Raw genomic sequence first — 13536 nt, 5'->3', positions numbered from 1 at the left:
CGAGCCTGGAGGAGCCCCAGAAACTCACACCACAGGGGCCTGCGCTGTAGCCTCGCCCCGGGCACCCTGAGAAGGGGCACCCAGGGAGTCACCTGCCCCTGGCCTCCATGGCGGGGAGGTGGAAGGCTGAGAGGTCTGGCCTTGGGACTTGGTGTGGTGGAACACATCTCGGGTGAAGCTCATGCCAGTCCTGCCCTCCGGCTCCCCCCAGGACACACCCAGAGGAAGCTCCTTGTCAGACTGGCTATCTACCAAGGAGGCCTCAGTGGGTGAGGGGTGGGAGGCTCACGATGGGCGGTGGGCAGAGATCCCGGGTACACACAGCAGAGCAGGAGAGGCCCGCCTGGAACAGCCCTCACCAGCCGCAGGTGCCCCGCAGGTCCTGGCCTCCTCCTCCACACAGTTCTCTGGACTGGCCTCCAGAAGATGTGGCCCCGGTTGGGGGAAGGTAGTGGGGTTCGCCTTTCCTCATCCTTGTTGCCTGTATTGAGGTGGTACTGGGTTGGAGAGCTCCACCAGGTGTGAGCCTTGTGGAGTGGGGAGGTTGACTCTCCATACAGCCCCCAGCCACACCCCGAAGTCCAGGAGTAAGTCCTCTGCCTCTCGGGGGCTGTCCGCCTGGAGCTCTAGCTAAAGGCTCTGCCTTGGTAGGGAGACCCCAGGGCCCGGGCCGTGGTGGCCTCATCTCTCTTGGGATAGCTCAGCCCGGCGAGTAGGCGTCCTCTTAGCAAGACTGAGGCCCTTCTGTCCATCTGTGAGGTCAGTATGAATGCAGCAGTCAGTCGAGGCCCTGAGCAGTGGCAGCCTCCATTCTGGGACTCAGACTCCCAGAGAGACAAAACTCCTATCCATAAGCTACATTTCTGGTGGGAAAGACAGGGATGTTTGTAAAAAGAAAAATGGTAAAAACAAAAACACCATGTGATGAAGAGCCCTGGAAAACAGTGAAGGAGGAGCAAGGATGAGAAGGTAGGCAGGTGTGTCGGGGCTGAGTTCAGGCCGGGGAGGAGGCGGCCCGGGAGACCCCAGGAGGAGGAGTCCGGGAGGGTGGTGGTCAAGTCCAGTGTGGCCGGAGCACGGGGCGAGGGCGGGGGACCTGATGTGGACAGGCTGTAGGGGCTGGTCACGCATGGCAGGGCTTGTCGGTCGTGAAGAGTCTACACATGTTCCAGGGTGGGCAGCTTGTCTACTGGAGGGTCTTGGCTGCTGTCCAATGCCACGGCCACTCTGGCTGCTGCGGGGGGAATCACTGTGAGGAGGGAGTTGTGGGCAGGAGGGGACGGGGGATGGAGGAGGGGGCTTGGGCTAGATGGAGCATGACTCTCGGAGGGAACAGTTGACAAGAATGACTTGATGGGCGGATTAGATTTGCGTGTGAGGAAGGTCCAGGATGGACTCCTAGGGTTGTAGCTTCAGCAGCTAGGTGGATGGCGGCGCTGTTTACACAGAAGGTGGCTGAAAGGTAAGTCGTTTGGAGGCAGAATTTTTTGCTCTGAATATGTTCAGTTTGAGATGCCTCTGTGTCTGCAGCTGAGGGGGAAGGTCAGGATGAAAGAGAGCTATGGAGACGCTGGCTTATGGGATGGAGGTGAGAACCTGGGGGAGAATGTTGACAGAGGAGGACTTCGGGGGACTAAGCCAGGAACTCGGATGGGGGTGACTAGGAGGATCCAGTGAAGGAGAGGAGCAGCTGGAGGGGGAAGAGACACAGTGGCAGAGGGCGGTGTCATGTGAGGCTGGAGGGAAGCATTCCCAGGAGGGCGTCAGACGAGGACGGGGAGGCAACCATGGCGTGTGACAGCCTTGAGCCATCCATGACCAGGGAGGGCTCAGGACAGGGGGACCTGAGGGCTGGGGAGCAACCATGGCACGTGGCAGCCTGCAGCCATCCGTGACCAGGGAGGGCTCAGGGAACGGGGGGACCTGAGGGTTGGGGAGGCAGCCATGGCACGTGGCAGCCTGCAGCCATCCGTGACCAGGGAGGGCTCAGGGGAGGGGGACCTGAGGGTTGGGGAGGCAGCCATGGCAGGTGGCAGCCTGCAGCCATCCAAGACCAGGGAGGGCTCAGGGGAGGGGGGATCTAAGGGTGGGGTAGGGTAAAGAGAACAGGAGGTATGCTTAACAGGGGTAGACAGCTCTTCAGGGAGTTCTGCAAAGGGAGGTGGTGAATGGGAGTTGTGTTGGGGGTGGCATGGAGTCAGGGGAGGAGGTGGAGGTTTATCCCAGTGCGAGTGATCCAGGAGAGGGAGAAGAAATTCAAGAACAAAGTCCTTCAGTGAACAGAGACAAAGGCGCTGGTCTGACATAGGAGCAGCGGTAACTGGAGGAGCAGCTGAGGAGGTGGGGCAGCGGGCACCGGTGAGTGGTGGGTTTGGTGCTGGCACGATGAGGCATTGTGATCTGAACCTGATGTGCTCTAAGACATGCAAGGCCGAGTCCTCAGCCGAGAACTGGCGCAGGGAGGTGATGGAGGTCCGAGGGGAGAGAAGTGTGTGTGACGCAGACACCAGAGATGACCTTGCAGGCCTGGCTTCATCTGGGTGCCACTGCTGGAGGCAGCCTGTTGAGGTCTACCTCGTGGATCCTGAGAAGGGATTTGGCCTGTCATCTCTACCCTACACTCTTCTTCCTTTAGAACGTCCCTAGTGGTGCAGCCCCCACTGAATGCATTTAAGATTGGTTGATCTCAATTCTCCCACTGGAACCTGGAGTTACCGCTTTTGAGTTCAGCAGAAGCATGGCGCCCTCACACAGGCCGAGCTGCCTGAGAACGCAGCAGGGCCTGCTGTTGGAGGGGTTCCGGGCCTGCCCGAGCAGTGTGGGCCTGCTTGCGGCTGCTCTTGGGGCTCAGTTACACTGAGCAGGCAAGGAGCCTTGTGGCTCACAGCTCAGTGAGCCCCTGGGAGCCCCTCTAAGGCGTTCCCTCTTGTGTGGCCTTGGAAAGCCTACAGGTAGACCAGAAGTGCGATGTCCATGTTGTAGGGACCCACTGAGGTGACGTATGGGGAGGAGATGGTGGTTGAGGTGTATTGTTTGATTGCTTGATTGCTCTTTCTGTAGCTGATTCGAGACTTTGCATGTCCTTCCTGGAGAGTGAAAAGCCTCAGGTGACAGGGCGACTGTCGGGAAAGGATGTGGGTTCTGGTATCACCCCAGCCTTGCCCCTTTCAATCCATGTAACCCTGGTCAGTTTACTGAACCTCACTCATTCTGTTCAACTTAAGTTTTATTGTTGGTAAAATGGGGGTAATAATCTGACTTGACAGAATTGAGTGGATCCCAACTCTGTACTTGCCCAGCAGACATCAGACAGATGTGAGTCCCTGAGCACTGAGTGTGTCCTGTGTGTTCAGCGGGCCTAGTGCCCCGGGCGCCGCACACAGGCTCCTGAGCAGGAGTGCTTGGCAGGGGATGGACACTGATAATGGGGGTGATAAGTATCCAGGGGGTCTCTGGTGACATCTGAGCGGAGACTTGGCAAGCCACATAGGTGTCTGAGGTGGTGGCTACCGCTTGCAAAGTGCTTCTGGAACATTCCTTCCAGCGCACGCTCTGGAATGCAGAGGCACACCTGGCATTTGGGGGGTTTCCTTGTGGCCATGCTGGGCACTGGCCTCAGCCTTTCTCTGCTTCCCTTGCAGGGTTTAACTCCCTTGTGGGAGGCGTGATGGGCTTCTCCATCCTGCTGAGCGCGGAGGTGTTCAAGCACAACTCGGCTGTCTGGTACCTGGACGGCAGCATCGGCGTGCTGATTGGCCTCACCATATTTGCCTACGGGGTCAAGTAAGTGCTGCTTCCTCTTTGCTCTCTGGGCGGCCAGGGGTGCTGTATTCCCCACTGCTGATAACTACGTCCTGTCCCTGTGACCCTCCTGCTCCTGGGCGAGGTCGGGGACTGGAGAAGTCCCGAGCAGCCGTCACACATCCTTGTGGCTGGGAGAGGAGGGAGGTAAGTGGTTCTCCCTTTAACTCTTGGTGCCAGAAGGTCAGCGCCCCTTCCTTCCTCTATAGTGAGGGTCATGATGATACACAGGCAGGCCTGTGTGGTATCCTCACCCGTTAGCCCCCTCTGCCACCTGCTGCAGTCAGTGGGGAGGTTGTAGAGGGGGCTAAGGCCCCCAGATTGAGAAAACTTTTTATAAAAGGGCCTTTGTGCAGAAGGGCTGCATGTAGAAAAACCCACGCAGGCCTTGGGTTCTCGTCCAGCCCGAGGCCACTCACTGAAGTGCCCTGTAGGCATCCCTGGCTCTGTACCCGGCGTCCAGGCTGGAGTCAGCCTCTGAAAAGAAAAGTTTCTCAAGCTTTTAAATGTTAACACACTTCTCTCTCCCACCAGGATGGCTTTAATAAAAGAGACAGTATGTGTTGGTGAGGTTAAGGAGAAATCAAAACTCCGTATTCTGTTGGTGGGGATATAAAATTGTTTAGCCATTTCAGGGATAGGTTAGCAGTTTCTCAAAGTGTCAAACACAGAGTTTCTATTTGGCCTAGCAATTCTACTCCTCGGTACATTATCCAGAGAAATGAAAACATATCCATGTAAAAACTTACACATGAACGATCATAGGGGCATTATTCACAGTGAGCAAAAAGTAGAAAAAACTCGTATGCCCAACATACAACCCATATGCAGGTTTTAAAGAGCACAAATGTCCACTGATTAAATAAAAGGTGGTAGAGACATAGTGGAGGATTTTATTCAGCCAGAAGAAGAATGAAATACTGATTTGTGCCACATGGCTGAACCTTGAAAACACGCCCAATGGAAGAAGTGAGATAGTTTCTTTGGGGGGTGATGAAAACGTTCTAGAATTAGGTGGTGATGACGGTTGCACCACCTGTGTGTACACTGAAAGCCACCAAGTCACAGGAATTTTATGGTATGTGAATTGTATTTGTAGAAACAAAGCCCCCGTCTGGTGCCCAAGCCCAGGGCTGTGGAGGGTCCTTGTTGGGGTGACCAGTCCGCTTCCTCCTCGCAGACTCCTCATCGACATGGTGCCGAGGGTGAGGCAGACGCGCCACTACGAGATGTTTGAGTGAAGGTGGCCTGCGCCGGCTGCCCCGCCGCTGCATGAAGACTGTCAGGACCAGGAGACACTTCCACGCAGGCAGACGGTGCCCATGTTTAACTGAACATCAGCTTCTCTCTCGGAAAGCTTGTGCTCACAGGAACGAGGTCTACCCCGCAGGTCGGACTGCCCTGCTCTCCTCCCACCACCGCCCCCGCCCGACACCGTAGGACAACACTCACCAAGCGGGGACCCTCCATGGGAACCGACCTCGTCCACCTTCTGCTATAAAACAGGTTCGTGTGGGGAGGGTACCCACCCCTCTGTGGTGCTCCCAGCCTGACATGGATAGTGACCCACCAGGCCCACCTCCTCCGGGCCCTGTGTGGGCCGAGTCTCTGGTCTCCTGGCAGATTTTAAGAGAGGACCGTACCCTTTGGTCCTGCACCCCTTTCCAGAACCATCGTGTAGATCACCTCCTAATTCCTATCCGTGTATTTCATTCGTTTCATACTGTTTTACTAATCCTCAGTCTAAACACTGGATTTGTTCTAAAGGAGACCATTCTATTTTTAAAGTACTTAGTGATAGATGTATGAGCTTTGCATGGATCGAACTCAGCCCCAATCCTTTCTTGTACGTTCAGAGCCCAAACATATACGTGTAAACACAGGATCCCTTTTGGAGAGATGTGAAACCACAGTTTATTTGTAATAAATTATATAATCTATCCATAGATGCATAGATCTATATGCTGTGTGCAGTGGTGATGGTGCATCACAGTCTTCTCGCGATGGCTTCCTCCTCTGTAAGGAATGAGATGTTCTCGGTTTATGTAGCGTTAGTCGTAGACTCTGTACAAAACGGCCCCCCACATGCACCGTTCTGTCCTCCAACACTGCTGCTTGTCCGGGCAGCAGTGACCAATAAAGACCTTTTCCTGTTTTGTATGGTATGGGGAGGTGATCGCCAGAGTTGTCACTGCTGTGGGCAGGTGTTCTGTCGTGGATGAAGGACGACTTGTGCCTGGGTAGAGCCCTTGAAGGGCAGGTGGTGTATTCTAAGGGGTCACTGACCTTGGTTCAGTCCGATGCTTTCAAGAGTGCTTTTCTCCAGCAGCATTCTGAAGCATGTTCTACGGGCTGTTACCATGTCACACACAAAACAGACCCGGTTCTGCTCTGGGAAATACAAGATGCAACAGGTTCCTTTCCTGCAGGGTTTTCTTCCTGTGTTTAATGTAGTTCCCACTGTGGAATCTTTGTGTAGCATCCCCAAAACTTAAGCACTCAAGTTATGCTCACCTTTCTGGGGACTTGTGTCCCATCAAAGATGCCAGGTGTGTCCCATGGAGTCTGTGCTCTGCACAGCGTCCAGCATCACCTACAAGTCCCTGGTGGGAGCACAAACTTGACCTTCCTTGTTCCCAGGGCATATGCCTAACCAGGTGCTCATGGACCACTGGGGTCAAGGTGTTCTTTCTGAGGCAGGGAAACGTGGTCCAGGTCTAATAAGCCCACAGACAGCCTCTTAAGGGCTACTGTACTAGCACATCCTGAAGGAGTTTAAACATCCATTGTAGCCTCCGGTTATCTTAAAAAAGAAAAGCCTAGGAATCCACCGACAAATTCAGTTCCCCTCTAGTTGAGTATAGGGGAGGAGGAGCGCTCCACTATCAGTACTGGCGGATGCAATAGAAGGGAAGAGTCTCACATGGTGAACACTTACCCCTCCCCCAGTTCCTTAAACCTACCTTCCCCCATCAGCGTTTCCAGCAGTGTGTCTGCAGACGGTGAAATCGCGGCCACCAGTGCTGGGGGAGTGGTGGCATCGCACCCCCTGCACCTACCCGGAACCCCCGCCCCCCCAAAAATCAGGTCCATCTGTCACACAAGAAAAGTTTATTGAAAAATAAAGTTCTCCCTAGTTTTCTCTACGACAGTGGAAAACAAAGCAGTGCTCTACGCCGGTACAGTACATGTGACAGCAACACCTTATTGGCAGAACCTTGCATGACTTAACCCTGGGTGAACAGTGGAAAACGGCCGTACCAGGAGCTGGCTGAAGACAGAGACGCGCATGGCCGTTAGCTTATAGACACTGAGCTTGGGACAGCAACTATGGCAGAAAAGATGTCACCATCTCCTTTGGCATCGGTTGTCCCACTCCCATTGGTCCTGTTCATACCTGGGCAGGACAGGGAACAAATGCTTCCCAAGTTTGCGCCATCTCAGAGGTGGCTGAATGCGCTAGGTTCGAGACCTCCTGCAAGTGGTCTGAGCACCCAGGACCGCACCTCCTGACTCCCCAGACACAGGGCCCTGTGCCCCACATGAGCATACAGCTGCCCTCCATCCCTCTGCCCTGCCTCACCAGCTGCAGGGGGCTAGGGGGTCATCTAAAGGCTCCATAAGATCTGGGAAAAATCGAGGAAATGCTCGGAAGAAGGTGCACTCCAATCTTATATCCACAGCCAGGTTGAGACTGCTGATGCAGCTGAAGAGAATGCAAAGGATCTTAAAAAGACACCAACAAATTCCTCCATTTCCCACAATTGCAGTCTATCCACAATAGCGCCAAAATAGGAGAGGAGATAAAAACTGAGCCTATTTAGGGAAGTAAGAGGCAGACACCAACTGCCCCCCCCCCCAAAATAAAAAAAGCCAACTGACATTCAGGTGATTTGGAAAAACACCACTAAGCTAGGAGCAGCCTCTTGGAGTTCTGAAGACCCCTCGTGCTCGCCACGGAACTAACCTTTAATTTGATAGGAACATAACAACTAACCAGCCTGGGAGTCTGATCCTCTTGGACTGGACACTGGAGAAGCCACCCTGGCCAGCAGGGGGCAGCGAAGGGACTTCCTGGAGAATGAGGACTTTCAAGAGGTCATTCCTTTTCACTTAAATAAAAAACAGAAACACCTCTATTATTGCATTTCAGAGGAAGATGGGTAACTTTAGGGGAACAGTCTGTCAGAGGACTTAATTTCCAGCTCAAAAAGTTCTGCACACACCCTGGAAGGGTCCAGAAGATGTCAGTGGGGTGGGGTCTGGCATGTGGCCACTCTCTTATGTCAAGCTGATTTTGCAGCCCAGTTCCACTTGGGGCTGAAGTCAGGCATATTTTCAAATCAGTCAGTGCATTCAGGGACACAGTACCATTTTAGCCAGCAGGGTGGACACAGGACTTGGGCATCTTAAACCTGTAATTCCTACAACTTTTCTATCAACTTGGAGTATCTTCCTGCACCTACAGGAATCAATGATAGGAAGTGAGCTCAGCTCTTTTTTTCTTCAACGTTTATGAAATGTGAAAAACAACAATATTTAACATTTACTAGGACTTACTATATGCCAGACATTGCTAAACACTGAAGCCTCACAAAACCCCTAAGTGCTAAGAAAGCTAGGGTAATTTTTATTTTTTTCTGCATCTGACACTAGACAGCTAATTTGGCCTTTTGCCATATAAACTTGGATTTTCCATTTTTTTGCTGAAGCCATCAAGAAGGAAAAGAACCCACCCTCCACTTTAGGCAACTCCCACCTTCCTAGAGCAGCCTGAATCTCTTGACACCTGCCCGTCTCTTCACATGAAGATGCTCTGCAGTCTAGGGGATGGGCAGGATTAGAATGAAACCAATGTGGAAATGAAAATATTCTTCAATAAATAAAACATTCCAGGCTTGGGAGAGTAACACAACCACAGCCTGTCGTTAATAGAACTTTTTTTAAAATCAAGAATTGCTGTGTGTGGGGGTGGGGTGGGGTGGGCAAGGGTGGCAATGTCCCAATTATATATATATATATATCATCTAGTAGGGAAACCACCCAGGGAGGGGGTGGTCTGATTGGCCTGGTCTAAAAAGCACAAACCTGCCCATAACAGCACAGTTTCTGCCTAACTGCTCACAATCACAGTTTTACTACCAGTGAGCTGCACTGGGGCGCCAAGGGAGCTTACTGGGAGGCAGATGTTTGCCAAGGAAATAAAGACAGGGGGTGCATATTATTTCCCCTTCATCCTGCTAGGGAGATAGAATGATTTGGGACCACTGCTTCCAATGAACCCAGCAGGGCCTGCTTCCCTTCACTGCAACCCCTCACACAGGGTTGGTTCTCTGCCCCCACCACCCTCCACCAAGCACCCAGGGTGGCACCTGTCAACCACCTGTCTCTAGACAAACCCAGAGACCTGGCCAAGCAGCCTAGGAGGGTGAAGGTTTGTCTGGAGGAAGTCAACCCTCTTCTTGGGCCCCTTGTGGCTGCATGGGGGTATCTGCGCACATATGCTGTGACCTGGGGAGCTTGGAGGGCATGCCTGGCATCCAGCCTGGGTTGCCCTCAGTCTTGCAAGAACAGGTCCTATCTATCTCCAAGCTGGAGGAGTCTGCTAGCTTCCTTCAACAAAACCCGGATTCCAAACACCGACACCAGATTCCAAAAACCAACCCCAAAGAAAAGTGAAAAGGCACCTCAGAGAAACAATAAATATCACCAAAGAAAAGATCGCTTAATACTTACAAACATACAGCAAACACAAAGTAAAAAACCCGATCTAAGCAAAAATGCGAAAAGCTTCTCCAATTGTGCATGTGCAAATCAAACAGCATACCAGAAATAAATGAGGTGTTTACTGGCATGAGAAGTGTGTTTTCCCTTTCAGGAATTTTTACTCCTGAAAGTGTTTACATTTCAAAGGAAAGCTTTGTCTCCTTTAATAAATTAAACCTTTTCCCTCAAGTTTTTTAAGAACTTAGGATCACAGTGGAGGAAAAATAAATCCAAACTTTTAGGAAAAAATGTACAAAACCTAAAAATCCAGGCAAGAGGTGAGAGATGCTCCGAGCACAGGAAGACGCTAGTCCTGACTGGGGATATCTCTCCCTGTGGAGCTGTCATCAATTACAAGATGGTTCAGGATTCTATCAAGATTGGCACTGGCAAAACCACCCAAGGCTTCTAGCCCACACCCTGAAAGGCGCCTTCCTCTCCCACAGCAGGCAGCAATTGCAGCCCTTCCTGCACAGCACAGATGGAGGCCCCACCCTAACATCCTCTGGGGTAACTGCTAGACTGGGGCCAAGTCTGTGGAGGCCTGGGAACCAGTATGCATTTGGTGTCGCCCCCTCTGCCCTCAACAACTGGAGTGTGGGTTTCTTTGCACCAGGAGCAGCAGCCACGTCACCCCACCCTGGGGCAGAACCCTGGCTTACTTCCGGTCAGTACTGGGATGGGGGAGCAAGAAGGATCTTAAGGTGGGGAAGTGCTCCCTGGGCTGCCTGACTGAGGGTCCTGGCGTGGAGAAGAGGAATTCTCGAGAAGGCAGAGTGTCCCTGAGCTCAGGGGCAGCTGGCAAACAATCCCTGCAGCTTCTGGAACACAAGGCCGGCACAGCGTGTTTCTGAGAACCGGGCTTTCCAACCTCCTTGCTTTCAGAGTTCCTGTGCTTGTTCTGACGGATCTCTGCCAGATGGGTTAGTCTGGCAAAGCGTGGGAAACTGGTCTCGGCCCGCAGGCTCCCCCTGCTGGGCAAACACGGGCACGCATATCCTCTGCACCAGAAATGGCCAGAAGGGCCCAGGAGAGGGCAGCACTGGCCCAGGAACTGCAGGTCTGGGCGCTAAAGCGCATTCCCTCTAGGAAGGCTGCAGCCAGGAGGCCCATTCGTAGGAAATAGTGGTTTCCCACAGCAGGGATGGCAGCTGTTTCCTCCCCCTGCAGGAAACTGCCCTCGCGAAGCACTCAAAAGCACACGGGCACTCAGACCCTCTTGCCCAGTTTCCTTTCAACTTCTGCCCTTGTTTCTATTCTCAGCCAGTTGGTGAGGGGTGGGCCCTGGCATCCATGCTCAGCACGAAGGCTTTCCCATCAGCATTCTCCCTGGCACAGGTACTCAGGGGCCAACTGTGGGGTGGGGGAGACCCTGGCTGCCCTCACTCCCCCACTCCATTCTCTAAGATCCACTGAGGTTAGTCTAAGGAAAGAAGGCCGGCTGTGCATTTGATACTAATTTTATACCCAAGAAGAAGAATCGAGGAGTGGGTGGAATCTAACCTCCCAGCCCCACACTCCTCCTGGGTGGGCCTCAGACTTGAGAATTCTAACCTGAACCTTGCGTCCCGAAGGCTCACCCAGCCATTAGCTGTGTCCAGCTTTTCTGCTCAGCAGCCAAGCCACTCAGAATCTTCAAGAGGGCTGGGTGGCTCATGGGACAGCTTTCAAGGGGGACATTCTGCCAGGGAGAAGGGAGCTCGCTCTTACCAGCACGGAGATGCCAGGGGCATCACAGGAAACACGCACACGCAAAGCACTGACGCACGGCGTGGGGGGAGGGGCGGGGGGAACTTGCACAAGAGCAGAGCACAGGGACTCCAGGGTTTGGTCCAACCTGCTGACCGGTTCAACACCCTCCTCCCCAGTATTTCTGCCTGGAGTAAAAGCCAGTATCAGATTCCTACCCCTTGCAAACCACACCCACACTCAGTCAGCAGCCAACATCATCATCCTGGCCTGCCCTTGCTCCCTCAGCCAACATCAAAAGTTCACTGAGAGCCTCATCCCCTGGACTTTGGTGACACTGGACTGAGTGAATAGAACACAAGCCCAGCTCAGGTGGTGCCACTAGTTCTTAGGGACCAGCTTCACTCCTGTCCAAATCACAATTCAAAGACACCCCTTCTCAAGGGGGTAAAGAGCGCCACCTCCAAGTGCAAGGGTAGCTTTTAATCCTAACCAGAAATGACAGCCAACCTGTGTGGGGGTGTGTTCCACCTCGGGGGGAGGGATGGAACAGAGGAAAGGAGCCTGTCACTGCAAAGCAGCCCATTTCTGGTCCCTGGTGGGCTCTCTGGACCACACAGGCATGTCCCCTGACAACCAGGGGGTGCCTATCCCATAGCCTCTGCCACCTGCTAAGCACAAGGAATTTCTTTTCTCTGCCACCATCCACTTTGAGGAGCTAGGTACCCATAGCTGCCCTTAATCATGCCACCAGCCCCACGGTGCACCCTGCCCAAAGCAGACAACAGTCATGTTATAGTGAAGAGGGATGGCCAACAGAGGAAAATCAGAGAAGTAGCAAGACGCGCAATCAATCCCTCTTTGCCCTCCCCAGCTCCCCCTCCCTCCCTCCCAAATAAATAAATTAATGGGTTTAGGAATGTTCCCGTAGGAAGTTCTTTCCAACTAGCTCGATTCTTCCTCTGGTTTTGTTTCATTTAAACGAATATTGAGATTCTCTTTTTTTTACCCTGGAGCAGCTGCACAGTCTCCCTACAGTAGCTCCTCCAAAATTAAAGACGAAGTTGTGCCAGGGAGAAGCCAGGTTCCCGGCCTGAGGTTGGCTCTCGTTTTGTTTTGGTGAGAGCTCCGCTGTGATGCTCTGATTGCAGCGGGACCGGTACCAAATCGAGACCTTTCACCAAAACGTTCAGGCTCTGGGAAGAGTCCCTGAATGGCGTCTGTGTCTCTGCCCCACCCTAATGGGGCTGGAGCCACTGTCTCCCCTCTGCAGAGCGTGGGCGCGGGTGGAGTGGTGGCCGCTATAGACAGTCTTTACAGAGAGCCACCTGGCCTTTGATGAAGTCCCGGCAGGGGCAGATCCTCCGGTGGCGGGCGTGGGCACCGGCACAGCTGAACAGCAGGAGGTCGCCTTGAAACACACAGTGCTTGTTCTTGGGGTCGAAGGAGGGCGCCACGATGTCCTTGGCCAGCTCTGAGCTTTGGCAGTTCACCTCGTACCTGAAGAGGAAGAGGAAGGGGTGGAGAGGCAGGGACTGTCCTCGCCCTGGCCCCTTCTGCCACCCTCTGACCCAGCCATCCTCACTTCTGGGAACCCGGGCTTGAGAAGGGTGTGCGAGCACCTGGATGTGCGTGCGGGTACGGTATGTGGTCAAGGCTGCTTAGTGAAGCAATGCCTGTCATGGAGAAGAACTGGAAATAACCTGAAGACTCAGCACGTGGCGAATGGCTGGATCCCCCGTGGCTCAGCTGTGTTATCAGGGTCACACACAGCACTTGACAAGGAGGAAGGAATGGGAGCACCAGCATGAGCGCAAGTAATAACAGGGGGCGCAGTGTATCCACGTGTGTGTGTGTGCGTGTGCACACCCAGAGAGAGTGAGTGTGGAAGACAGCAAGGGGGGCAGAGAGAGAGGGAGAAGAGAGAAAAAGAGAGGGAGACAGGAAGGAAGAGGGGAAGAAAGTAGAGCAGGTACACTGAAGACTTAACAATGGTTACTTCTGAGAAGTGAGGCTGGGACAATCATATGCATTATTTAAATGCTTTGTAGAACATTTTAAAACTATGTCTATTTTTAAAACTAATGCTTAGAGAGATCTCTGTTATACGACCTTAGTCTCCCACTGGAGAGCAATCAGATGGTTTCCTGGGCATCAAATTCACAGGACCTTTGCAGCCGCCTTCCACGACTGTGGCAACAGAACGTCCTACCACCCAGCCTGGCCCCCAGCCCTCGAGGGTTGTGGTTGCGCAGAGCAGGGATTGATCCAGGCCCAGGT

At 53.2% G+C, this 13536-nt stretch overlaps 2 protein-coding genes across 10 annotated transcripts in view; one reads left to right on the top strand and one right to left on the bottom strand.

Annotated features, from left to right (window-relative positions):
* Positions 1–5658, top strand: part of TMEM163 (transmembrane protein 163) — a 281351-nt gene extending 275693 nt beyond the window's left edge. The window contains exons 7-8 of the mRNA XM_055397815.2: positions 3642–3783; positions 4982–5658. Of these exons, the coding sequence (XP_055253790.2) occupies positions 3642–3783; positions 4982–5042 (203 nt within the window). The 3' untranslated portion in view covers positions 5043–5658. The remainder of the gene's footprint in view (positions 1–3641; positions 3784–4981) is intronic.
* Positions 5659–6897: 1239 nt separating this feature from the next.
* Positions 6898–13536, bottom strand: part of MGAT5 (alpha-1,6-mannosylglycoprotein 6-beta-N-acetylglucosaminyltransferase) — a 407856-nt gene continuing 401217 nt past the window's right edge. For all 9 annotated transcript variants that reach the window (XM_088829001.1, XM_088829003.1, XM_088828985.1 and 6 more), the window contains one exon: positions 6898–12756. In XM_088829001.1, coding sequence (XP_088685127.1) covers positions 12571–12756 — 186 coding nt within the window. In that variant the 3' untranslated portion in view covers positions 6898–12570. The remainder of the gene's footprint in view (positions 12757–13536) is intronic.

Source organism: Moschus berezovskii, chromosome 2, assembly GCF_049115385.1.
Source record: "Moschus berezovskii isolate FMDL1 chromosome 2, NW_MosBer_1.0, whole genome shotgun sequence".
Lineage (NCBI taxonomy): Eukaryota > Metazoa > Chordata > Mammalia > Artiodactyla > Moschidae > Moschus > Moschus berezovskii.
Note: the sequence above shows the minus strand (reverse complement) of the source record. Positions and strands in the feature narration are given on the sequence as shown.